Raw genomic sequence first — 27,451 nt, 5'->3', positions numbered from 1 at the left:
TTGCTTGGCAGGGAGCCTGCTTCTCCCTCTGCCTCTGCCTGCCACTCTGTCTGCCTGTGCTTGCTCTCACTTCTCTATGACAAATAAATAAATAAAATCTTTATTAAAAAAAAAAAAAAAAGATTTTCTTGTTGTGACGTGGACCTATGGTTGGCTTATTCTTGGCATCACAGGGACATGAGCACTTGATGCCACCATGCTTAGTGACGGGCCACACAGGCTCAGGGATAGGATACCATGCACTTAAATGCTACTGATTTTGTGGTGCCTTTGGAATTACATGGCGTGTCAATGCCTTCCATTTCTTTTGGTGTTGCGTTCTGTCTGCAGGAGAAACTATTTTTCATTCCTTGGGGATAACAGGGACCCAATTATTGTGAAAAATGAAAGCAAGCAAGCCCTTAGCTAGATCCCTTCGCTTTCAGATACTGACACTGCACTCTTCCTTTTATCTAAGTGTTGCTTCATATGCCATTTCCTAAGACAATGGGAGAGCTAATGGGACATCGTCAACGTCATTCAGAATCCAACTTTGTATTGAAGCAATTTCTATCCGGGGAGAGAGAGAGAGAGACAGAGAGAAAGGATTCAGTATTTCTGCTGAATAAGAAATTATTTCTGTTGAACTTTAGTAGCCTCAAACCTGTTTTATTATTCAAAGGAGAAGAGGCACAGAACTGCCTGGCAGAATGAATTTATGCAGGTTCAAAGGTTTTTTTTGGGGGGGGGGAAGCAGAAAAGTCAAAGAAACTGAAAAATTTAAGTTGTGCTTTGACTCTCCATAGAAACCTGAAGTTTCTACTTAGTTGGTGGGAACAATGTCATTCAGAGCCCAAATTAGGAGGCTCCAATTTACAAATCAGAGTTTTGGCTTCTCCTGTTTTCCAAAGGGAGTCTGAATCCCTGGCTCTCATGTAAAAGGCAGCACTGGGCGCCTTGATGAATACCCACCCCTGCATTTTTTAGCACAGGGGTGGGAGCACACAGTTTGAAGACATCCTTTTTTCTTTTTCCTCCCCCAGGGTAGATGTGGAGAAAGAAGAGTCAAAAAAAGGTACGAATGCATTATCTATGCATTTAAAAAAGACCTGATTCTGGGAAGAAAGTAAAGATTTCTGGAAAATTAAACAGCCCTATGAAAAATAAAAAGATCTTCCAATTTCAGGAGAGGCTCCCCCCCGCCCCCCATCTTGCCACTCCTACAACATGTCTGCTGTTCTCTCTGACGCCAAGCCACACGGACTCTGGCAAGGTAAGAAGCTAGGTGGTGGCCAAGTCTTTGGTACAGCATGTGGACCTGAATAATTCTCAGCCCACTCAGCCTTCGTGTCTCCTCATAATCCAGCCCCTTCCCTTTCTGAGCATCTCAGAGCCGCCTTATACAACCACCATGACTAACTCTAGACACAAGTCCCTCTGCCTCTAATATCCTTTGCCCCCAGCTCTTCTTTCATCACCCTTTAAGCCCAGTGCAAATTGTGGTCTCCTTGGTGAAGCCTTCCCCGAACCTTCCAGGCAACGCTGGAGGTCAGGACAAGGAATGCCAGAAGGAAGCATGGATTCCTGTCCTGTCCCAAGTGTACGTGGCTGAGCGTGCCCGTGAGGATGCTGTTGTTCGCCAACTAGCAACACCGTGTGGTAGGACCTACGAGGACTGCCAATGACCAAGGATCAAGTAGAGTGGTAAGCAGGTTCCATTTAAACAACATGAATCCTCAAGCACGGAGGATACCTAGAAAGCAATCTGTGTGCCCAGAGGTCCTCTCACTTATGCCTGGGAGTGCAGAGACAGAATCAAAACTACCCTTGGGCTCCTATAAATGTGCCATTTTGGAATGTGTCCTTTGGAAAACTATGTCAGAGTAATTCACTGGAGCACAGAACAGGAGGGAGAAGCGTGGGGTGAGCCCACTGGGTTCCTCAGAAGGAGCCAGACCTTACCATGATCACTTTCTGTTCCTGATCGACCCCAGTAGCGACGCCTCCGTTCTGGGCTGTGTGCGTGTCGTTCGATGACGGCAGCTATGAACCGAGTGTTGCTGACTGCGGGAACCAAGGACAGTTAGTCACATATATGCCGGGATCTTCAACACATCAAGCACATTTGCTCTGAGGTTCATTCACACATTGGGGGACCTACTCTTTGGAAAAAGAAAATAGTAATTTTTTTTAAATTGTGAGGATTAGCAGCAGTGAGACGTCCCATCTCCGACATGCATTAAGAAGATATGTTCTATAGAGTCCAAGGCCAAGGTATATATCTCTAATGGAACTCCGTTTTGATCAAGAAATACTCTCCCCTCCCTGAGATAGACACAGTTAATTCCCTGAGGTATTAAAACAAAGTATGCCTGATGACTGCCTCTCTGAACTACTGCTAGGCTGGGAAAGGAACGAGGAGGAGCAAGAAAAAGTAAGGTGAGGGGTTTGAGGCCAAAGCACTTCATGCAAAAAGGAACACCACGAGATCTTTTAAGATTTTTCTAAAACAAAGCGAGCACGGACACTTGTTCCTAATGAAAATGGGAGAGGAAAAATCTTGGTCATGTCAGAGATTCTTAAATTCTAATATAAGCCAAAAGGATAGAAGAAAGAACGTTTATTCTGGGTTAGTCTCCTGCTGGCACATTCTGCCACAAGGCAGCTTGAACACTTACTGATGCCTCTGTCCTCGTGGCTGTCATCGTCCCTTTCATCTCTGTCATTCTCCAGGTTGGACATACGCACTGACATTTCTACCCATCATTAAAAAGAGAGAAACATGACTATTTAATCAAACACAATCACCCACTTTAATACCCTGCGGAGTGCTCGTCTGATGGCTGGGTGACAGGGTCCCATCAAGAAGTCGTCCAGACTTGGAAGACAATGCACTGATGTCCCAGACTTTTTTTTTTTTTTAAAGGAAAAGGGAGCAGGAATCAGAAGAGGGAGGGCCAGAAGCGGATAATCAAGAGAGACACCCGAGGTCAACTTCTGAAGAAAGGAGGGAGCAAGCTGATAGAGGCTAATGGATCTTTAAGTCTCTATTAATGTACCTGAAACCGAAGGGAGGGGTCTGAAGCCACGGCTGAGTGTGCTGATAACGTGGGGCTATAAAACCCCATTGGAGGTCAGGTGTATCGTGATACTGGATGACAGTCACATCCTGACCAAGGGGAAATCCTGGCACCCGAATCTTACCAAAGGGAAGGAGCTGTGTGATCAGCCCTGTTCCTCCATCAGGTAACATTATCCCAAGATCATCCCTCCTTCCCCTCATCAGCACCACGGCCACAGTGAAATATTCCAACAGTAACCCGCCCTGACCGCTGCAAGGCTGAGCCAAGTGGCTCCTGACCAAGTCCAGGAGGAATGGTGAGTGAGCCTTATCTCCAAAGAAGTCAGCTTAACCCGTCTCTGGCCGCTGTTAGGGAGGCTGGGGATGGCCATTCAATGGTTTTGTCCTCGCAAATGAGCACAGACACCACATTTAACTACTGGTATGGAAACCATGACCGCAGATTGTTCATTTTGTATCTGACTTCCATAACTTGTGCCATCTGAGAGATGCGATGATGGCCTTGAATATGCTCATTCCCAGTATGTAATAATAGCGGCAAAAGAACAGATTCACGGCCCTGCCAGTTGTGGCCTGGGGTCATTTTGCCCCACCTATCTGAACAGCAGAGACCACGTACTGGAGCTGAAGGAAGAACCAAACTTCCCACGCGGCATCCCAGCTCCCGCGACTGGCTAATTCCAGAGGCCGGCTGCGGTAGGCTAACGCTGTGGAATAGGAGAGAGCAGCTAGGGATTTTCTGGGGAATCCAAATGAAGCTCAAAGGGTCTAGACACTGAAGAGTGAGCCACGGGCTAAAGGAGGAAAGGAGGTTTTGGGGATGGGCCACTCTTTTCCATGGGAGCGGAAAACGCAGTGCCGCTCTCCTAAGCGCTCATTGGCTTCCTCGATCGGCTGCCGTCCTTCCAGCCTTGGAAGGACACGCGCGAGGCTGCTGCCTCCCGGAGGAGCTTTGGATTCACTTGGAGCTCACCTTGGGCAGCCAGGGGAGACATGTGCTGGTGACTCCGGCGATGAATCTGATGGCGGTAGGCGTACACAGCCAGGACCAGGACCATGATGCAGCCCATGATGCCTCCGGCCACGGGACCCACGGGGGCACTTTTGATCATGTTCAGTGTCACCACCTCGTCACCTTTGTTCAAACAAACAAATGTCCCTCGTAACGACTTCCCAAGTGTGGCAGGCAGTAAGGACGGGGATAAGATGGGAAAAAACAGAGGGGGGCGGGGTTTGGTGGAGACAAGGGCAGCGGCTCTACGTTTGGGATGCATCAAAGAGAACCCACCAGAACTTGGGAGCAGGGGCTTCTTTAATCTCTGGTTCTCAACTTAAATGTTGGTTGCTTGGCCCAGCAAGTACGCCCCTGGCAAGGACTACTGAAACCGGGGAGGCGATGAGAATCACTTAAACGTGGGCCAAGAGCCTAGCTCCTCACGGTGTGGGCAACTCTTGGATGACATGTCATGCCATACAGAGCTGAGGCCAGTGTGAGCCTGTTAGCACAGATTTATGGTACCGGGTGGGTGTCCTCGATGGCAATGAATCTGACACACGACCCCTAAAAAGGATCATATTTCAAAGCTCATGGTTTCCCTTTAAAACACTATTTGCACCCCCAAGCACCAGTCTGCAGGTGGGTACAGAAAGGGATGTCTTAGAACAAGGTCACTTCGACTGTGTCCTCATCTGGTACAGGGATAATGTGTGAGCTCAGGACCCTTCCTCACCTAGGAAGAACTCTTCTCCTACAGACAGGTTAATGTGGGGAGGTGTTAAAAACACAAAGGTTTAAGTAGCTCACCTGCCAGGTAAGCTTTAGCTCCAGAAGATACCTGTGTTAGCTCCAGAAAAACACTGAGAAAATCTTAGGCAGGTGGTATTTTTGAGGTCTTGGGGTCTGGTCCCAGACATGTTCCTTGCCACAGGGCCCCCGTCCACCCAGACCACATTAGATAGCTCCGGTTTCTGTTGGCTCCAACACCTGAAGGGCTGACCTGGAGCCACAGACTTCTGCTCTGCAAACGCCGTGAGGGAAGGCTGCAGCAGGAGACTGATGTGCAGTGGCCGTTCCACCCGCCGCTGGCCCTGTTCTTCTGACAGCTGGGACTCACATTTGAACTCCACAGCTCAGCCACACAGAAATCGGGCCTGACATTTCTCAGAACAAGCTTTATGGGAATGAATTCCAGGCTTGTAAAATTTGGCAGGAAACATGGCTGCTTACTCTGCAGAGAATATTTAGCCAACTTTGAAGGTAATTATCTGCCTTGGTTTTGTAACTAAAAACTACTGGCAAAGAAGACAGGAAAATAGGGTAGAGGATCATTTTAAGAGTTTTGTTCTAGTGTAGAGGCAAAAAAAAAAAAAAAAAAAGAATATATATATATATATATGGAATCAAAATATTCCAGGTTCCCAACATACCTATCGCTCCCATGTCATCCACATAAGGACTCTTGGCTCCCACAATTCCCCCAAAGCATTCTTTCTGGGGCGCACAGTAGGATTTGTCCAGGTGGGTCTTTCCATCGCTGTCCACCATGCACCACTCACAGTCCAGCACACCAAAGCAGTCCCTGCCAGAGAGATGACACAGTGTCCCAGGAAGCAGAGCCGGGCAGAGGACAGCATATGAACCTGGCCATTAGACAGCTCTCAAGAGCACCATTACTTACTATGCTGTAAGTCCTCGAGCTTTAGTTTCCTGTCCTTATAAACGAAGACTATCAACAGTCTGCCAGGGGATAGCTGTTTTATGTCTCTCAACAGCTAGGAAATGAGAGACGTAAAACTGTTCTCCCTGTGGATCATTCCACAAAATCCACACATCACAGATCAGTGCAGGATTATCCCAAATCATCTTAAAAGACCAAATGGCCCCAAGGTGTGTTAGACTTTAGCCTGACCCCAAGTGTAGGGTCATTCAAAAGAAAAAAAAAAAAAAAGGAAGGAAGGAAAAATGGTCATATAAACTGGGCAAATACTGGTTAAGTTAAACACCTTTCTTACTGCCAATTTCTTAGAACTATTCATATGTGAAGTGAATTACGATTTTCTAAGAGAATGTATGCAGTGTTTCTCCAATTTAACTGATTTTGAGTTACTGCCTGACATCCCAAATTCTGATGCCCGACAATTCCTCTGCTAAAACATGCACTGAAAGTAGAACTGGCTGCCCCTTCTACCCACAGACTGTTTCATCAAATGGCAATCATCAGTGGCAAGAAACCAACCAGCCGGCGCCCACCCCTGGGAGCTATCCCCAGGATGGCTAGTCCCAAACATCCTAGAGGGGAGGGACAGGGAGGAGGGGACACATCGTTTCTCATTCTCAAAGCTACCATGAAGCCTATCTGCTTGGTAAGACAGCAGACTCAATGAGCTATAATGTGTCACATACCTGCCCCTTGGCCCTTGCTCCTTCAGGCCATGTCCCCTCTCATTCCTTTCATTTCAAGAATAACTTTCCCATCCACGGATGGCGTGACTGATATATAGCACAAATGCCACAGAGCTACAACAAGTGGACGCTGGACAACATTAAGTCTGCTGGATACAAGGCTTACAGGAATCACTTTTGGGTCTGAAAAACTAGTACACCTTTAAGAAAAGCTCGGTGAGGCTGCCGGTCACCCCTCCCTCCTCGGTTCTACTCCCGCAGCGACTGTGCTGATGTAGAAGCAAGCCCCAGGCAAGGCTTACCCACTCTCCATCCTCTGGCTGCACCTGCTGTTGACACACTGGTGAAGGGCATCCTGCAGGCCAGGGTCAAGAGCTGTGTACGTCACTGGCTCCTGGTGGACCTCGCAGCTTGGATTTCTAGGCAGGGGCAAGTCTGCAGGTTAGGACCAACAGTGCTCACATTCCAAACTCATCATGCCTCTGGCCCTGGATAGCGTCAGACAGATCCGGGCTTGAATCCTGGCCACTTAACTGGATGGAACCGTGGGCCAATCACTTAACCACTCTGAGCATCCATTTGTTCATCTTTATGTACAACAGAAATAATTTTTATATACATATGTAATATATAATTTTTATATACACACACATATATACACAAATATACACATACATACAAATAAATATACACACATATATACACAAGTACATATATATACATATATATATATACATACACACACACATATAAAGTCATAAAAATCCCACAAAATAGGAATGTGTATGATCAGAAGTAAAACTTATCTCCCTGACTTACCACTCTACATCTTTCTTTTCTGAGGTCATCGCTATTAGCAGTTTAATGAGGGTCCCTTTAGACATTTTCTCTACACTTAAACATACAACTGTGTATCAGTACACACAGGATTCCTTCATTTAAGCTCTAGAGAAGGGATTTATCCCAATTTATTTAACTGTGGCCATAAGATCTGTCACTAAGATAAAGAATGCTAAATTAAATATAAGCACGTGTGTGTGTATGAAAGGTACTTACAGATCTATCACAAGGTTAATTTGAAAACGAAGTGACTCAATGTATATAACGTATCTGATGCACGTGAATGCTGGTAACAGTCTGACAGTTTTTTTGTATGGACTGCATATAATTTTAAACGTTTTCACAGTGTTTAAATGTAAACCTGAACGAGGATTCGTTTTAAGACTTGAACTCTGACTCAGTGAACAGTTAAGTCATTAGAATGAATCATCTTCTTATACCACAACCCAGAACACATCTATAAAGGAGGCTCCCATGTGCATGTATTATACATGTGTGTGTAGGATATATATATAGATAGATATAAAACACGTATTTATGCAATATGTGCATTTTACCGGTTCTCTGCATTGGTGAGGTTGCCGGTGCACTCATTGACCTCTAGAGGGCACTCACAGGGACATTCACATTCATTTTGTTCCATTCTGAAAGGCAAAAGGAAAATCACTATGCAAAGGGTCAGTGACAAACTTTATACTGTACAGAAGAATAAAAACAGAAGACACTGTGAGCTAGTCAAAAGGGATAGTTAAAGGGAAGTCAGGACCAAAGGTTTAAACATATAACTGGCCTCAATCCACGACTCTTCGGCAAATCGCACAGTGGGAAACACCTCCATAACCAGGACCTGCACTGTTTATTTGGCAGATGCCACTACGAAACGCCTGACATCGGTTCAGATAGTCAACAGCCGCATAAAGAGAGCCCCACTGCATTTTTACCGGTGACAGTTGAGACAGAGCCGATCCACCATGCTACAAGCACAGAAGGCGAGCGAGTCGCACGTTTCATTGACGATGCCAACAAACGCATTGGTTCCTGGGATCCTCGCCAGTCTGTACTTCGAACAGTGGCTGCCATGCACGAGGTTTGTCAAATCTCCCTGGAGACAATGGAGGTGTCAGAAGTGACAGACAACAACAAGCAACGATTCAGCCCTGCCGTGGTGAAAACAACCCTTCAAACACCTACTGAAAATAGCTTACAATAAAACTTCATTTCTGACTACAAAAGTAATAGAGAGTTACCGCTGAAAGTTGGAAAAATATAATTTTTCCTTATGACCAGAGATCATTCCCAATTCCCATTTAACAGTTGTGTATATATTCTTTTATCTACGCTTTTACAGATACAATTTTTATAGCTGTGTTGTAATCTTTTTTTAAACACATCACAATGTATCATAACATGAAAGTAAGTGCAAGAAACAATGAAAGACAATTTTGGGGTAAGGAATAGTTTAAAATGCATTCAAGGGCAAACCTAATCCACCAGAAAATGTGCATTCCCTGTTCCACCTTGGATAACAAACCTCTGTTCTTCTAGAACAGTAAAATTTAAAAACCAGACTTATTAACAGTCCAGTTTCCTGCCTCCAGGATATTAAATAATATTTAAACAGAATAGTTAAATAACTAGAACAAGCATCCATTTCTTCATTCTATGACAAGAAAAATATGATAGCTCCCTGACATGCCAATCCGTCTACCATACAGAAAACCAAAGATTCTAGAGTAGCACTGTGAGGCTGAGTATGGCCCTCCTTTTCTGCATGTGTATCTAATGTAGCAGGCCAACTATGTGATCCCATGCTCGGGATCCCTTCGACGTGCACGGTGAGGCTGCGCCGAACTTGGAGAATTGTGGCACCGAACAGATTCTTAGAGGTCTAGATGAATTTTCCCCTGCCTGGAAGACGCCCGCCCCTACTATATCAGCAATCATACAGGCCTATCATCCTGTTTGCTCCACTAGCCAGAAAGGCTCCAGTTCCATTTTGGAATAACTTGAGCTGTTAAGAAATTACTCTCATTCATCTTCCACTAAAATTTTGCGTTTCTGAACAGAGTAGCCTGACTTCGTCTGCTGAAGGCTCAGGAAGTCACTGCACCAATGGTAGAAGATACACAGAGGAAATCAGACTTTGTTAGAACCACTACTTACCTGGCAGCTCCCTTCTCATCGCTCTCAAGTGTGTCAACATCTCCTTTAAGGAGCATGTTCCTTAGAATGGGATGAAGTCTAAACACAGTCATCATGAGTTCCTTTACTATGAAAGCACTATCCCATTGACCTATTCATTTTTTTTTCAAGATTTTATTTATTCATTTGTCACAGACAGAGACCACAAGTAGGCAGAGAGGCAGGCAGAGAGAGAGGAGGAAGCAGGCCCACAGCTGAGTAGAGAGATGGATGTGGGGCTTGATCCCAGGACCCCGAGATCATGACCTAAGCTGAAGGCAGAGGCTTTAACCCACTGAGCCACCCAGGCACCCTGACCTGTTCATTTTTTAAACTCTCCTGTTCCCCAATTGTTTTTGAAACTGCTTTTCTGAGAGAAGGATTTTCAAACAACCCAATGCATCTTTAAAATTTTTAATTACATATTTAATGATATAAATATTCTAAATAAGGAGCGTCCTTCTTGTGAATGTTGGTTCTGTCGTTACCCATTTTAGTTCTTTCCCAGTTAAGATCATCTGCGAAGTAGTAAGAACATTCTTAAGATCTTTAACCATACCTAGGTAAGTCCGCAGTGATCTCAAATCAAATACTTAGAGTGCTCTAAACTACAAAAATGAAGTTATTTTTAGATGATCTACATGAGAGTTCCCATCTAACTGGGTGGATGACCAAGAAATGACCTAATTTGGCCTTAGGAATTTAGGGAGGCTGCAGGATCTCGAGAAGACAGGAAGAGGGAACACATGGAGCCACACATATTTACATAAGAGTGTGGGAACAGAGTGCAGCAGACATTTCAAAGCATTTCGGCTGGGTGAGTCTTTAAACAAACAGAACCAAAACAAAACACCAAGTGCGAGACCTTAAAACATTCACTTCTCCACTCTGGGCTTTATTCCCCGTACTGGTCAACCTGGAGAGCTGGACTGAGGTCCAGTCCTATCGTTCGGTAATTCTCAGGCAATGCAACAGCCCGAAGTCCTATTCAGATAGTAACCAGGATTCCGTTTCCTATTCCGCGGTGGGATGGGAAGTGAGAACGCAAGGGATCAACTTACCACAAGGCTCGTGTTGAATTTATAAAACCTCTGGACTGTTCTATCACTGAAGCTGTTGCACAGGTTTTTCTTGACAAAGTTGGGATGGTTCAGGATGTCGTTTGCTACCAAGGGCTCCTAGCAAGGTCGAGCAGACAGAAGACACAAGCCATGTAATTAATGAGCCACAGACTGTGGGAGCACGGAGCTCTAGGCTTTAAACAAACAGGCTTTGCAACAAGTACCTTGTGGGTAATATGCTGTTGTTCCACAGGGGCGTGTCCTTTGGGATCAATGAGGGTTGGATGTGCCACCAGATAACCCCGGTCCTCCATTATGAAGCACCTGTGCCAAGAACAAGGGACATCCCTCAGGAACACACACTTTCGACCCTCTCAGCATTTACCTTGCTAGTCCCGAAACAAATTGCATTTATCTCAGTAAAAAGTCACTGAAATGAATTGACTGAAGATCGGCTGCAGGCAGGCAGACAGAGATACATTATTATTACTTTTTTAAATGGGCTCTGCGCAGAGTGTGGAGCCCAGAGTGGGTCTAGAACTCATGACCCTGAGATCAAGACCTGAGCTGAGATCAAGAGTCAGACACTTCAGGGACTGAACCACCAAGGCACCCCAACGGACACATTATTGTTGAGCTGACAGATTACCCAGTATACAGTTGATGGTAACAAAGTTACACTTGACTCTGAGGCTACCCACTTAGCTCTTACAGAATGTGTCCACTTAGTCTGAGGCAGATGGGTTAAAAAATCTTTTGAAAGGATAATCTTTTGCTAGTTTATTCTTCCTTCAGAGGAGGGAGACTCTGAAGGACGTGCCCTTGGGCATTTATAGGCAAAAAATTTAAGTAAGCCATACAATTTCTTCTTTTCATGATAAATATATGTAAAACACAACCTTCAGGGACATACAAAGATATATTTGATGGAAACATGAAATAAGCAAAGCCAGAAACCGCTCTATCCAAGACTATGTGCTGCTCTATTTTACCCAGCAAGGGCCATAACACTGTGCGATGGACCCTGCATTTCCCTATGAAGGGCCAATGAAATTTAGCAGTGATATGAAGCAGCAGCTGTGAGAGCGAAGAAAGCTGTTTTAAAAAGTGGCCTGCATTAAATCCAGGAAATACCCTGGCTTTGATCAGACACGTTCTTTTGAAATCAGGAGGTAAAAACTTTTTTAGTTCCATGAGCCTCTTTCCGGGGAAATGTAAAAGTCCCAGTGCCTGAAATTCCCATCAAGACTTTGGCTTAATAACTAAGTTAACATCAAAAGTACCCTCTGGGCTTTCTAGCACCCAAGATCGGGGAAACCTCTAATTATTGACTCAGAGAGAAACAAGAGCTTTCTGAGAATTCTGTGCCACAGTCATTCTCCTTATTATGAGACAAGTGTGTTTGTCTCAACCATAAACGCCAGATATCTTAGGAAAATGAAAGAACAAAAAACCTTCATAATTGAATACCCAGGCCATAGACTGAATTTCTGGTCTTGACCAAGACAATGTGGCTGCCATTCAACTAGAGATATTGAACATCATTTTCTTTGTATTTTCCTGTCAAGGAAAATAGTGTCCCTGAAGGGCTTACCGTATTTTGTTGCCACCATCTTGGTTACAAACTGGTAGTAAGTCCATAAGAACCTTGTAGAAGTATCTAAGTGTGAAGTCGATGCCCATCACAGCCACAGTATGCCCGGAAGATAGCTGAGTACTTCACATGAAAAAGATCAGTGAGAACAAGAGGCACATCTTAGTTAGAGGTAAAAGTTATGTTCGATCGTAAGGACACTGTATGGTATTAGAAATACATGCCTACTGTTCCTCCACATTTTTCACCCCTATAGAAATGATCAACTAAATGACTGACTTGGGCGCCTGGGTGGCTCAGTGGGTTAAGCCGCTGCCTTTGGCTCAGGTCATGATCTCAGGGTCCTGGGATCGAGTCCCGCATCGGGCTCTCTGCTCAGCAGGGAGCCTGCTTCCTCCTCTCTCTCTCTCTCTGCCTGCCTCTCTGCCTACTTGTGATCTCTCTCTCTCTCTGTCAAATAAATAAATAAATAATCTTAAAAAAATAAAATAAATGACTGACTTAGCACAATATGGAGGTTTGCTGAGAGAAAAACTTAAGGTTAAAGGAAGAATTTTCTAGTAAGACCAGCCCAAAACACAGGCAGCTGTGGACTAACCCTGACTCTACATGTTCAGTGGCTGGACTATTCTTCAACAAGACTATGGGAGTGGCAGGAAGAGGCATCAGCAGGAGACTGGACACAGGATACTTTGGTTCCTCCCAACAAGGGACCTCCAGACCACAAGGAGCCTGAGTGATCCCTTTAATGATTGCCCTCATTTTATTGATAAGGACACTGGGATCTCATAGAGGTTAACTGACTAGTGTAACCTCATACAAAACTCAGTGAAGGACTAGGCCTCATCTTCTTTCTAGGACACTAAGGTTGGCGCTACTCAAAACACAGCTCTGATTCTAGAACGAAACTCACCTGGTTCACAGGCCAGTTTCTTCTCCAATCTAAAATGCTACCTTCAGAAAGACAAGCACCAAAGAAGATAAAGTTGGGTAGTACCACATGGGGCTTGCTAACCTTTTAGCTGTGGAACCAAGCAGATCTGGGGTCAAATCCTGGCTCCTCTTGGTTTCCATGTATGTAACTCCTGGGAGGCTATGTAACCTTCCCAAGACCCAGTTTTTTGATGTGAAAGTGGGGAGGGAGAGTAGTATCTACCTCACAAGGCTGTCCTCGATCTTAATGAACCAGTGAGTTTACCGGGCTTTAGCAAGCTACCTAACCTATCCAAAATACCCAGTAAAAAGAAGATACTCTAAAGAAAACCAACCAGGGCTTAAAGCTGAGACCCAGACAGAGAGTCAACCTACTGTTCTTCCAGAGAAAAGCTAGCTGCATCAGAAGCATGCGCTTCTCACCTGGAACCTTGGTTCCTTCTAATCTACAATCACAGGCACTTGTAAAGGTTTGGGTTATCTGGACAGTGAGCTCCTGGACCTTTGTGGCTAGGAATGTGTAGGATTTACCCAACATGGGACATTATAGGGGTCCATTATTACTATCATCCACCTGCCTGATTTCTTATGAAGTACTGACAGAAAAATGGGGCTCTTATAGACAATAATCTTAAAAACAGTAATTGGGATGCTCAGAAGAAACTTCCCAAAGGAAAATAATCTTTTGGAAAATCAAAACTTGGGACTGAAATTAGCTTCGTTATGTAGACAACTGTCCCCTTCTAGTTACTGTCAACATTGATACTAACTTACATCATTCCCAACCTTCACTCCCCACCCTCTAACCCCCAATAAAAAAACCCTGAAAACCACTAGAAGGGACCTTGACCCACAGTGAAATTTCTGCCAGAGCTTTGCTGTCAAAATTGTTTGGCAGGAGATGAATGAGGACCATATTGTGGGATTATCTCTGAAAGGTTATTTCCTCACAAAGAGCTTTCTATTGTTCTGCTTTAGTTCACTTAGCATCATTCCCTCTGGTTCCATCCATGTCCTCGCAAGTGATACGTATTCATCCCTTCTGATGGCTGAGTAATATTCCAAGCAGGGAAAGACAATTATCGTATGGTTTCACTCATGTGGAACAGAAGGAACAGTGTGGAGGGAGGGAAAACTCAATGGGAAGAAATCAGAGAGGGTGACAACCAGGAGAGACTTTGGACTTGGGGAAACAAACTGAGGGTTGCTGGAGGGAAGGGCATAGGGGGAATGGGATAACTGGGTGATGGGCATTAAGGAGGGCACGGAATGTGATGAGCACTGGGTGTTATATGCAATTAATGAATTGATGAACACTACATCACTATTATATGCTGGCTAACTGAACATTTAAAAAAAAGAAAAAAAGCTTTCTGTTGTTACTGAAGCCACTTAAATTCTACCACAGAAGAAATCCAAGACTTGCTTACCCTACATGGGATTTGTGTTTTATAACAAATACTATTTTACTGAACCTCTCTTACTTGTCCAGGAAAAAGTGAGGCATCTAAACAGTGGGCGTCATTATGATAATATTTACCGAGTGTTCACAATTTATAGGTGCTCTGGTGGGCATTTGAATACATCATTTCAATTGCTTCTCACAAAAACTTTATGAGGCATTATCATTTCCAGAACACTGAAGCTTGGAAACGTTAAATATTTGGCCAAAGTCACAGAGTGACTAACTAGTGGAACCAAGAATGTAAGCTCAAGGTCTTCAACTTCAGAGCTTACGCTCCTAACCAGTATGGTCCATTGCTTCCTTAAAGATGAAGGACATTTAAGAGTTTCCAAGCCATTTTACATGACCTACTCAATTTCCTGTGACAATGCCAGGAAGGAGTTATAGTTCCCATTTTATAAGGGGAAAATCAGGCTTAGAATGGCTGAAAGACTTAAACAAGATTGATCACCTTTTACTTACGATGGAGATACTGGTTCTGGCTCTTCCTACAATACGAGAATGGACTCGGTGAAAAATGCAACTCAGGTTTTTCTGGGACAAGTTAATTTTGTTTCTAAACTTCCCCTGTGTAACTGCCATCTGCTCCAATGTGCTCAACACGCTGAAGGAAAAGCTTGCGTATTCCCCATGTAAGCCTAGCGTTCATATTTTTACCTGCATTTTGAAAATGTACAGTTACCATAGCAACGCATAAAGAATACCACAGAAAAATCAAACCAAGCCTACATTTCAAGGTACAAAGGACCTCGCTGTTTGCAGCACTTCTGTGAGATTTTTGCTGCCTAAGACTCATCTGACCAGTCCCTTAATCACTGATGGTACTTCATCATCTCTGTTAGCATTAACATTCTCCAGACAATGCACACCTAGATTCTCAGGCTATTAATAATGCTCATGGAGAATCCCAAGGCAGTTACTAGGATAAGTGAATGCTGCATTAGAAAAGCCCCTCCCCAAGGTATCAGCGATCACTTCTGAAAACCAAAGCTGAATGAGAGGGCTTCGTGACCTGCTGAAGTTTAGTCCTCTTTTCTGATCTATTAAAATGCCAGAGGTTTAAAGCAGAAATAACATGATATTCAAAGTCACTGTCACTTATTTGGGACTCGACACTGTCAAGCACAGTGCTAAACACTGCAGAGGCATCATCTGTAATTCTCATTATATCAGTTCAACACAGGCATCGTCGCCTTGTTTCATGAATGAGGCTTTGAGAACTCATGGAACATAGTCATAATACAGGTATTTAACATTTATCAAACCCTTACTGTGTGCCAGGCATCCCTCTAAGAGCTTCAGGTGTATTATGTAACATAATCCCTAATCATTTGAGACAGGCCCTAATATCCTTCCTTCAAGGGTGAGGAAACCAAGGCAAAAACGGAACTCGTTCATAGTCACAAAAGCAGCAAATGGCAAATATACTTTTTCAGAGTAGGAACACATCTTAGGAGGAGGTCAGGTTCTCAGGTTGGTGCATGAGACCAAAATCACCGGGAAGTGCTTGAGAAAAGCACCTCTGCACAGGCCGTCTAGCAACGCATCCATTAAAGCCACAGCTGCTCTGGTTGACAACCAGAAGGGGAGGCTGCCTTGCATTCTAAACTCTGCTGAGCAAAAAAACACAGCTCTCAATAATAAAATCACGCTCAGCTCTGAGGCAAATATTCAAATGATCGAGTCCATGGGACTGCATACTGATCAAGGTAAGAGCAGATCCTTATTCCCGGAACACAGTCTCAGCAACTGGTGGACAGAATCCGGGAGTGCAGCGGCTGATTTTCACTCTTGATCAAGTCAAACAGCTGTACAGGTGAAGCACACTGAAGAAAGCAGCCACACATAAGGGAAGGGAAGGGAAGGGAATGGAAGGGAGGGTTTTCCTAACTTAAAATCCCGTATCGCCATCATGCTTCTTTTGGGCTGACACCGGAAATATTTATAAAGCAGCTAAATGAAGCTTCTCCTACCTATTCAAATTTTAACAACAACATGTACACAAATGTAAAGTGCGTTAAAATCTGCACACCTCCCTGTGGCCACGCCCTCCCCATGTGCCCCCCCCCTACCGCCCATCGCCCCCACTCCTCGCCCCACGAGAAGTACCATATGGAAGGAAAAGATCATAGCACTTGCTAACGACTACCGGGTGGCACAGCGGGACAGAGCCAATACCAAGTAAGACACACAGGCAGCCATTCTCTTCCTGCCTCCTGCACCCCCAAGATTGGAAGCCCAGGGCTGGCCCACTGTCATTGTCATCGAAGACCAAGGTGGCTGCCTTCTCCTCAAAGAAACCACCTTTGTTTACTTCTTCCCAACCGATGACACGACATGGGAGAGATGTCAAGTCTCACTACGCAGACAACAGGAGATGCAGACCTGACAGATGGTCCGTTAATGAGAACACTGCGAAGTTCTGTTCTAAATGAGTATTTACTTGTTTATATGTGACAGAGCCATACAGACCCCAGGCCCTGCAAAGCAATCACTATTTGGCTGGCGGCAGGCCCCTGCTTTCCAGGGAGACACAGGTCATGATATTGAAATTCCGACACAGTGCTGCTTCCCAGTTCTTGCCCCCAATGAACTTGCATTAGAAGAATTCTCCTGAATGTCAATCATTTGATATATAATGAGCACCAGTGAACAGCATCAAGTTAAGCAAGAAAAAATCTGTCTCCTCTAAGTTTTAAGGCATCATTACGGGTCCCAGCCAAAATATGGGCTTTCTTGGTTGCCAGAGAGAAACACCTCTTTGTATAACGAAGGCATTAAAACAACCTATGGGACTTGTCTTTCTACCCAACATTTCACTGCCATTTGTTGCTTAAATACTGAAACCTCCAAGGCCTGAAATATAAAGCACCCAAAATATATTTACAGTGATACTGACATCTAATAGCATTCTTGGAAAATCAATTTGCAAAATTAGTTTTCAAGAAGACAGTATAAGGACAGTGACAATAACTACAAACTCTGATATTCTAAAAAGTTAGACCAAAATAAAAGAGGTAATAATACTGGGAAATTGATACTTTTTTTTTCCTTCACTGAACAGACTCCTCTGCTTAGGAAAATGCTCCCTGGTAATAACTGTCAGGATCTTGTTGGGGTTTCCTCAACTGGTGAAGAGTGGTATTTCTACAACTGCCCTACTGAATCTAACATCTCTTTTCTTCTTCATGAGAAGGCGGCCAAGAGCTTTTCATTTACTCAACCACATGATAACTTTGTGAGGTAGATATTACCCCCCATTTCACAGAGGACGGGAGGAAGCTCAGGGAATCCAAAATGACACAGCTAGAGAAGATATTCAGACTCCAGACTGCCTCCCATCAAAGGTCATGTCATTAATCCTTGGGTATCTACTGGACTTTCAAATTCTCAAAATATCCTTGATATGCTTAAAAAATGTCTAAGAAATTATTACCTGGATGAATGGATTGTGTGACTGATGGTTACCACATAGCCAGCTCCTCCAACATCTAAGTAAGGGCCAGTCAGAGAAATCAAACCTGGATTAGCTACTGCATGGAGATACCTGACAGAGACAAGAGAAACTCACGTTGTTTTAGGGTATGAAAAACTCCTCTGTAAATGTCAAAGAGAAGTGAACCTTTAACTCTAAAAAGCATTTATCATGAATTGTGCCTACGTTACATTAGAGCTCAAAAGGATTCCAATCTCTTCTCTCTGACTGTAGCAGGACAGGAGGTCAAGAAAATCTGAAATTCTTCTGTAAGAGACGCTCAACTCACTATACATTTGAGTTTCGTAAGATCTATAGTATAGATGTTTTAGAGCCTGATATAAAAAGAAATCAATAAATGAAGTAGAAACAAATAGAATTTGGCCCATGAAACTGCCCTCTGGATTGGTACGGACAGTACAAATGCTAGCCAACTCACAAGTGACGCAGTTACTAAGCAGCATGAGACCAGAAATCCTGTTTTTATGCCCAAGTTGCCCCTGTTCTAGACCCCCTGACTAGCTTTTGTTTTTGAAAATCTGAGTAAAAATAATGCACAGAGGTAAAAAGAAAAAAAAAAAGGATTTATACTTGTTTACTCTTCATAGGTCATAGAAGGGCAGTAATTTGATGCCATCGTCATGTGCAGGGACATTAAACATCCCCTCTACGGGCAAACTGCATGCAAGGCAGGACTCACAAAAATGCTAGGAATTGAAATGGCCAAGTAACAAAACATTTCAGTCTCAAAATTTCAATGAAGAGATAAAAACGTTGTCGACAGAGGAAACCCACAACACTGTTGTTAATACTGCATTAAAAAAAAAAACTGAAAATATGTTTTCACTGCCATAAAAGCATCTGCTTTACTGTGTCTGCCTGAAGTTGCTTTATTGTATGTACTTATCATGTCTCTTCAGGATTTGGGGGAACCTTTGATAATGGAAGCCCCTAAAACTCACCATTGTCTCCTTGTGGGATCAAATGCTTTGTCCATGAGGGAACCAGGATAAATTCTAAGGACGCCATTGGGCGTTGCTATGTAACGGCGGACAATGTATGTGTTCAGGCTACTCATTTCCATCTGTGTCATCCATTCATCTGTGACGTGGCTGGTGGCCATTACTTCATTCCTGACAGAGAACTGGGAAACAAAGGAAGACATAGCAGGGATCCTTTAAGACGCACATGAAAAGAGAGTGGGCTGCTGGCAGGGCTTCCCAAAGCTCTCTTGCAGAGAAGCCAAGCCCAATTACTTCTCAAAAATCTTTCCACAGCAGATGGATACAGCCAAACTTGGTGAAAACAAAAGCTTACTGAAACACAGTCAGGGATGTGTGATTTACTCAGTTGTTCATCCTAGCGAGGCTCTCTGCGTTTAAGAGGAAGGATCCTATAGTGAAGCATTACACATACATATGTACACCCACGGGCACGCGCACACGCACACACACACGCACCCTGCTGCATCTCTGCTCCTTAAACTTCATCATGTTTACCTCAACAGACCATGGGGGCACTTTCCTTCTTTCCCCTGGGAAAAACGGGGTTGGGAAAGTTCCACTGATCTCTGAATCACACCCCCCTACCTAGAAAACCCCTAGTGCCTCCGAGGCCTGAAAGAGATTCTTCATCTGGCCCACAGGGCTTCTTAATCCGCCAGAAGGGTCAGCGCCAACCAGCCTCCTGGGGGCCACACGCTGCCTTTCGAGGCTCTCCAGCTGAGAGGCACAGACCCAGGGCTGGGCTTCCTACTTCAAAGGTTCCCCGCCAGCGCCCCCTCCCAGGCCTGCGGAGGGGCACTCCAGAAGCGGGGCCCCGGGACAGCACTCACTTTGAGCCCTGGGTTAGCAATGAGACGGGTGTTGTCGCTGAGATAGGCTGTGTAGTGCTCCACCATGCGCTTTGTCTCCGGCTGGCTGAGGTGTTCGTACGGAGAGGAAAAGCTGCCGGCGGACAGCATGACGGTCGGACTTTCTGAAAGAGAAGCAAACAAAGCAGGTCTGAGAACGCCGAGACTTCATCTCAGGCATCACGAAGCCTCTGCCATTCTGTTAGCCTTGGTGGCTTCAAGTCTTCCGTAAGGAAAGCTGAAGACTCGACACAAGCAGGCGTGAAGAAGGAAACAACCCTCATTCTCTCCCTTCAGGGAGTTTCTAGTCGTGAGTGAACCAAAGAGACAAATGTACAAATAAACTCACGTGCTTAAAATACCTTAGATCTACATATACTATCTCACACTTCTTGGGGTCAAGGAGGCAGCACGGGGCCATGGAGCCACACTAGTTGAATCTGGGCTCCACCGTTTCCTGCCCACGTGATGCTGGATAAAGTTGTAAATACATGTGATGGTTTTGTCATCTGCAGAGTCAGAAATTATGGAATCAAACTCACAGTTACGGGGAGAAGTACATCAGTTACTTTATGCAAAGCCAATGAGTCAAGAAATGGAAAGCACGTGGGGCGGTGCTTGGCAGATGATGAATGTCTTGTGAGTGGTAACTACTATTACTCATATTGGTACTAATATTTCAAAAGAAGGAAAAACGGAATGGTGGAGTCAAGGCAAAAATAAAAAAAAAATTATTCTTTCAGACAGGAATAGCCAAACTTGGCATAAACAAAAATTTATAGGACTAGAATAGTTACTGTATATATAATTCGATTGCTGGCCCTATCTAAGAGGAAAGCCCAGTTCTCTATCTAAGACATAAATTCTCACAATGAATTACATTATGAAACAAAACACTCCATCTCTGCCTGTGAAATTTCCCCCTGTCCAATTTTGTAGTTTCAGAAGCTTTTGGAAAGCACTGTCTACGATCCTGTGTCTAATGTCATTTAAATGTACAGGTTAGTTAGTTAGTTGGTTAGTTCTCACTCATAGTCCCTTAGTTCCTGGTGGCCAGGCTATCTCTGACCGTATAGGACACTGTACTTAAAAACGAATTTGTACAGAAGAGGAGGGTCCTAATAGGATGGGGGAAGTCCTTCCCCTAGAAAGGACTGTTACTTGATTCTGCCGGGCACCAGACCCCAGGATGAGGCAGGGTGGTAAGGTGGAGGCTGCTCTCAGTGAGACAATGGAACGCTGGCCTCCATGCTGCAGTGTGGGACTTTGGCCTCCATGCTGCAGTGTGGGACTTTGATATTCAACGAGGACATGACTAGTTCCTGTGTGAGGTCCCTTAGACCACTCGGGTGAACAGGCATCCCAAATGAAGGACTTTTTCAGGTGCAATCACACACTTACCCCAAAGATGGCAGTTCTTTAGGATCTCTGCTAAAAGACCACAGTATGGGCGGTGGATGAGAGTGAGGGTTTTCATGTGTTAGCCTCCACATCACGGGGGCCTTGGATTTGAATGCTGCCTCTGCTCCTAGCCCTAAGAAGCTACTAGCTTATTTCCCAGCTGTTTAACTTAACAGTTTAATTTCCCAGTTGTTTCTTCTGGATTGGTAAATAGGTACATTGCAAACGTGGCTTTACATACAGTCTTTCTTCTCTCGTTTCTTATATTCTCCTGGACTTTGGTCTAGTTCCTAGCTATCATGTTAGTTTTGCTACTTTTCAAGAAAGATTTATTTTTTTCCACGTTTCCATCCATTTTCAGTTGTCCTCAGTAGGCTAGGTCAGAATTACATAGTCTGCCATTATCAGAAGAAAGTGCTTCCAGTGATGCTATGTCTGATTTAATTCTCATGATACCATGTGGGACAGCCGGGGAGATTAGTATTATAGTCCTATCAAGGAGAAGAAAACCAGAAGCTTAAAAGGTTTGGTTGCCTAGCAGCGGGCTATGGATTCATGTGCATATGCTCATTGGGCCTTCTGGGCCAAGATGCACCAGACAGAGAGGACTGTCCCCCTCAAAGAGCTTAGGAACCAGTTGGGAGAACAGAAATTTTTAAAAAGAGGAAAATAACCAAAAAGAGAGCAATACAATAATGTAATAATGTCAAAAGGCAATCCCTAATACTTTCAGGGACAAAGGAGTAGGGCCAGAGATTCAGGGGAGACACACTTTGGGAGTGGGCCTTTCTTGTACTGACAGAGACTGGGCATTTGAGCCAAGGCCGCTGCCGTGACTTGGATTGAGGGAGAGAAGAACCAAGACTGGGCATTTGAGCCAAGGCCGCTGCAGTGACCTGGATCGAGGGAGAGAAGAACCAAGACACAGAACCCAAAGCTTTGTGTCTAGGAGGTAGACACATAAAGCAACACTCATAAATGTATACTTAACCGCACTGGACAACGTACAGTTAAAAAATTCATCTTTGTGCACCCAGACAGACAACACCCCTCCTTCAGCCCTGCTGGCCCTCCGACGAAGATTCAACACCTCACCTCCAAATCCCCATCATCGATGAACCTAGACGGACACCACTTCTTTGCCATCGTCTCCCTTCTTTTTCGTTCCCTTTCCATTCTAGTTTAAATATCTTGCTTCATTTTTCATTACCAATTGATACTAAACTGTCCTTGATGACCCCTTCAGGGGTCCTGAGGAGGTTCTACAGCCAAGGTGAAGTTGGGTGCTATAGCGGAAGGATTGTCCGGTGAAGTCAAAGCCTGGCCTACGGTCTGTCAGTGTGATCTAGAATTAATCCGTTCATCCCGCGTTAAGTCTCTGAGTTGATAAACTCTATGTTGTTCGAGCCCCTCTCTGACGCAGCCCCGCCCAACTAGAATATGAAGCGATCCTCAAGTGTAATATGACATTTTCCAGGAGCCACATTCAATAAAAACAGGTTAAAGTAATTTTCCTAGTGTATTTTATGAAATCCAATATAACCAAAACATCGCTTCACATAAAAATTAAGTATTCTAAGGAGAAGGGGGGTGGGGTTATGGACATTGGGGAGGGTATGTGCTTTGGTGAGTGCTGTGAAGTGTGTAAAGCTGGTGATTCACAGACCTGTACCCCTGGGGATAAAAATATATGTTTTATAAAAAATAAAAAATTTAAAAAATTATTAAAAAAAAAACACCTGAAAAAAAAAAATTAAGTATTCTATATTTGAAGTAAATCTCAACTTGGACTAGCCGTGTTTCGAGGGCTTCACAGCCGTAGTAACAGCTACCATTAGCGAACAGTGAAGCAGGAAGGGATTATGCAAAGGAGATTTAAAAAAAAAAAAATCTAAGCTTTTTCTCATCTAGGAGTATTCCTGCACTTTTCGATCTCAAATTTCAAAAACAGTGACCTCATTTTTGTCCGTGGTTGTGCTGACCTTGTTCCCACAGCATTTGAGAAAATCATGCCAATCTTGTTGGCTATTCAGGGAATATCTCTTCAAAATATGAATTAAAGGGTACACACGCTCTTTTGTGTAAAAGCCAAAGACAAAACCCTCAAAACCTAAATGAAAACCAAAGAAAATGTTAAAGCCAGCCTTTTCTGACCGACCTCTCTGGCCTTCCTCAAGTTGTCTACGTTGTTCGAACGTGCCACAGGAGAGACGACTCCGTCTGGCCTGCTCTCCTCATCTCAAAACCAGACAGAAACTCTATAGGATGGAATTTAAAAGATGGAACCCGAACACAAGGGCTCTGTGTGGAATCGAGGGACTGGGGACTGCCTTCCTTGATCCTCTTCCTGCCTCTGCCCCTTTTACTCAGCTTGCCTGTGGTCTAATGAGTCTTAGTTTTTTGAACCCGAAGGATTCTCAACGGTGAAAAAGAGAATGCCCGTTTTGTAGTACTAGGAGAACCACACAAATGCCCAGGATGTGCCTGGCACGTGGTGGCATGCAATATTAGAGGTGGCCCCTTGGCACGGGAGGAACCTTGCTACGACTACTTGACCTATTACTACCTCTGTAATAGGTCAACTCAAATGATGAAAGCAAAGTACATGGTACCTACACGTGTCGACTCCCTTTCCCTTCCTTTGAATTATTCGTCTATTTGCTAAGCCCTTTTTGAAGCCAGGGACCTGTGGTAGACACAGATATGTTATACTGGAATGCTACCCTTGGACCCTCTTTACTATTTCTCCACCTTTTACCCCCTAGTCCTGTATCTCTTTATCTCCGTCTCTCTGTGCTTGCCTCTAATGGGTCATACTGGGTCATACTCCGAAAACCTCTCTGCCTAGCGTTAGCAGAGAGCTGAAAGACACAAAGCGATATGAAAGTCCGGCTCCCTCCCTCGAGTCTGGGCAACCTCTGCAGTGTCACTGACACTCCAAAGCCCCCCCTACAGCAACAGGCTGAGGCTGGAACTTCACCTAAGATCAGGCTCTTGCTTGTTTACTCCTTGGCTATCCTATTTCCCTCCCTTCTTCCCCTGTTTCTCCTTAGAGCCCATCCTGAAGAAATCAACACCCAAACCCCTTGTCTTTTTATCTGCTGGAGAACCAGATCTACGGCAAGGCGTCCCATGGTTTCCACATCTGTAGCCCCAGCCTGGCACTGCTGGTGTTCAGTACCTGGGTTTTTGTGTGGTTCAGGTTGGTTTTTTAATTCAAATGGATATTTACAGTGAGGTGCTATGAGTCAGCCCACGCAGGACGCTGTAAAGAGCAGGGGCTTTACCTAGAGTGGCCAACTGCTTGAAGTGAAGGCAAGCACTAGGCTGGCCCAGAAGGTCCAGCCGGTGGTACAGCAGCTTGCTGCTGGGGACAGTGTTGAGGTTCTTCAGTTGTTTGACAGGTATTTCCGGTTGGATCACCACAATACAGAGAATAAAGGAAGTGTCCTGTACCTGGAAAAGTCAATAAAAATTTTCAAACACAGAAAATAAAGGTTCCTAGGGATAGTGACTTTGCCTACATTATTTTTTGCTCTCTGGATCTCTGGCCCACATAGAAATATATTCCACGAGGAAGTGAAAGCCACGAAGTTGGGGTGACAAACTATCTCTGGCAAAAGGTTACATTGTCTATTTTCTGTTTTCCTTTCTGATTAAGGGAAGTGAATGTATGTAACAGAAAATCATGGAGCTAATGAAGGGATTAGAATGGAGTCCCTCTGAAACAGCAACCCCACACCTCTTTTGCTTTCTTAGGTGAACAGATCCAAGCCGGAACATGGCAGAACACAGCACTTACTTCTGCTTGGGTTTGAAACGCATTTTAAAATACAGAGTTGGTTTTTGCAATGAGTATTCCGAGAACTGACTGTTTTGAAAGCCAATTATGAATATACACATGCAGCTCATACAGAATCTGGTTTATTCATGTATTCCTGACTAACGCTTTCTCCCTTCCTGGTTGGAGATGAACAGGATCTCAGACTCATGAAAAATATGAATCCCATGGCTCCTTCACAAAGCCTGCCTGCCTTGTCATTTCAGACCACAGTAGGCAAACATGCTATAGCTTAGCCTAATTTATTAAACTCATATGTACAAACAGGAGTACTTCCAAGTTCACTTTGCTCTTTGAAACAGATGCTTAAACGAACTTATGGGGAAGAGTGTCCACCAAAGAATTAAAACAAAACAAAACAAAACAACAAAAAACAAGGCAACCTACATAATTCTAGATCCTTAAATTAAAAATACAAGATAGCAGGGACACCTGAGTGGCTCAGTCAGTTAAACATCCACCTTCAGCTCAGTCCTGACCCTCGAGTCCTGGGATCGAGTCTAGCACTGGGCTGCTGGGAGCCTGCTTCTCCCTCTGCCTGCCGCTCTCCCTGCTTGTGTTCTCTTTCTCTGACAAATAAATAAATAAAATCTTAAAAAAAAAAAAAAGAAAAGAAATACAACACAGCCAAACTTCTGTAAGTCCATTATATAAGGAGATAGGCAGATTCTGCTTAAGAGATGGTGGATCAATGAAGGGAAAGTGTGGTAACTAGCTAACTTAAAACTAAAGGACAGTGAGAACTAAAGCAGCCCAAAGGATTTACTTCATGATCAAGGGGAAATTTTTAAGTAGGCAGGTTAGAGTTAAGTGTAATTTAGGATTTATGAAGATAGTTGCAGAATCTTTTTCAACACAGGAGAAATTTGCATCTCTGTGGGATTGCTTTCAAGGACTGCTGCCAAGGATATTCAGTTAGATTAGCAAATTTAGTTCTTTTTCCCCACCTGCCTTCCCCTCCATTAGAAAATGCCAGCATCCTGTAGTGGCACTTACGATTTCCCCTCTCCCCATCTCACAAAGCCAGTGCCTTTGTTCCTAGGAACCAAGAGAAAAAAACTTTGCCAGAGTGACCAGAATATAATTGTAGAATAGGGTCTATTCTGTAGAAGAAAAATTAAAAGGTCCCCTAAGCATCTGAAAGCAATACTTCAGAAACAGTTCCTCACTGGAAAGGAAAATGGATTTCAATACAGGTCTTTTTATCATGTTATTAGTTGGGAAAAAAAAAAAGTCTTTGCATTAAGGAACCAGAATATTTCTAGAAGGGCTCTCCATGATTGGGGAGTGTTTTTTTTTTTTTTTTCCCCACTGATGGCTCATGGGATTCATGTTTTGAAGTGAGCCCTGCCTGTGTCACACAGGAACACGGTAATACCTTCTGAAGTCAATGCTTTCTTCTTTGTCAGCGTGCAGCCTCCTCAAACGCTCAAAGATGGACTTGGGCTGCACAGTGACAGAGTAGTAATCTCTTAATGCTGCCAACATAATCTCTCACATTCTATTTAGATTAATTCAGTGAAATAATCCATCAGTATCTGCTGTATCTATGGACGCTAAGCAGTTTAAATAATCATTCTCAACATAAGCTAAATCTACTTGAATTACATTTAGTAGAAGAATCCATTTTATTCCTGAAGACAAGAGGAGTATCTGCTTCCCCACTTCTAAAAGTAACAAAAAAGAACTTAAAATTGTGTGTTCATATTTGCTGGGTAACCAGGCAAGCCTCTCTGTAACTTCTACCTCATTGTTTATTACCTCTTTAATTTTTCACTTAGTAGTGATATTCTTGACAACTTTGGAGCTCTGAGAAGGCTAACTACATGATCATATCCATTTAGCTACACAGAATGGCCAGAATTTATCAAGACCACTGATGAAAATCTTAAGATAATACTTCTTTCCAAAATGTTAATACTGGGTTTATTCACTGTGCAAAAAAGGTCTTAAAAGTGTTCCTATCTCCTTCTTTCTTTTTCTTGAGGATTTTATTTTTAAGCACTCTCCACACACGGGGCTCAAACTCACAACCCCGAGATCAAGAGTTGCATGCTCCATCCACCAACTGAGCCGGCCAGGTGCCCTATCCTTAAGGGAGATATTTTCTTGGGATGCAACTGAGTTGCTTTCAATCAGAACATACTAGAGGTAAACAACCTCCAATTTCAAATATAAAAGTATTTTTCAATGAAATATTTTGGGGGTGTGGCTTAACCCTTCTGATACGAAAATTAATTCATCTTTATGTTAAAATGTATAAAAGAAGGGTAGATGAGGCAATCGTCTTTAAAAAAAAAAATCCTGAAAATGAACGGAACGAGTTTCAAAATAGAGTGACCAC

The 27,451-nt window shown here is 43.8% G+C and overlaps 1 protein-coding gene across 1 annotated transcript in view; it reads right to left on the bottom strand.

Moving 5' to 3' along the window:
* CACHD1 (cache domain containing 1) overlaps positions 1-27,451 on the bottom strand; it is a 206,578-nt gene that overhangs the window by 8,447 nt on the left and 170,680 nt on the right. Inside the window, exons 13-26 of the mRNA XM_082687809.1 lie at positions 24,554-24,722; positions 19,848-19,990; positions 18,976-19,157; positions 17,975-18,085; positions 12,141-12,263; positions 10,771-10,870; positions 10,547-10,663; positions 8,246-8,406; positions 7,862-7,948; positions 6,767-6,883; positions 5,489-5,640; positions 4,035-4,196; positions 2,658-2,735; positions 1,942-2,043 (exon numbers count right to left, since the gene is read on the bottom strand). Of these exons, the coding sequence (XP_082543935.1) occupies positions 1,942-2,043; positions 2,658-2,735; positions 4,035-4,196; positions 5,489-5,640; positions 6,767-6,883; positions 7,862-7,948; positions 8,246-8,406; positions 10,547-10,663; positions 10,771-10,870; positions 12,141-12,263; positions 17,975-18,085; positions 18,976-19,157; positions 19,848-19,990; positions 24,554-24,722 (1,804 nt within the window). The remainder of the gene's footprint in view (positions 1-1,941; positions 2,044-2,657; positions 2,736-4,034; positions 4,197-5,488; positions 5,641-6,766; positions 6,884-7,861; positions 7,949-8,245; positions 8,407-10,546; positions 10,664-10,770; positions 10,871-12,140; positions 12,264-17,974; positions 18,086-18,975; positions 19,158-19,847; positions 19,991-24,553; positions 24,723-27,451) is intronic.

Source organism: Mustela nivalis, assembly GCF_964662115.1.
Source record: "Mustela nivalis genome assembly, chromosome: 10".
In the NCBI taxonomy this organism is placed as follows: domain Eukaryota; kingdom Metazoa; phylum Chordata; class Mammalia; order Carnivora; family Mustelidae; genus Mustela; species Mustela nivalis.
Note: the sequence above shows the minus strand (reverse complement) of the source record. Positions and strands in the feature narration are given on the sequence as shown.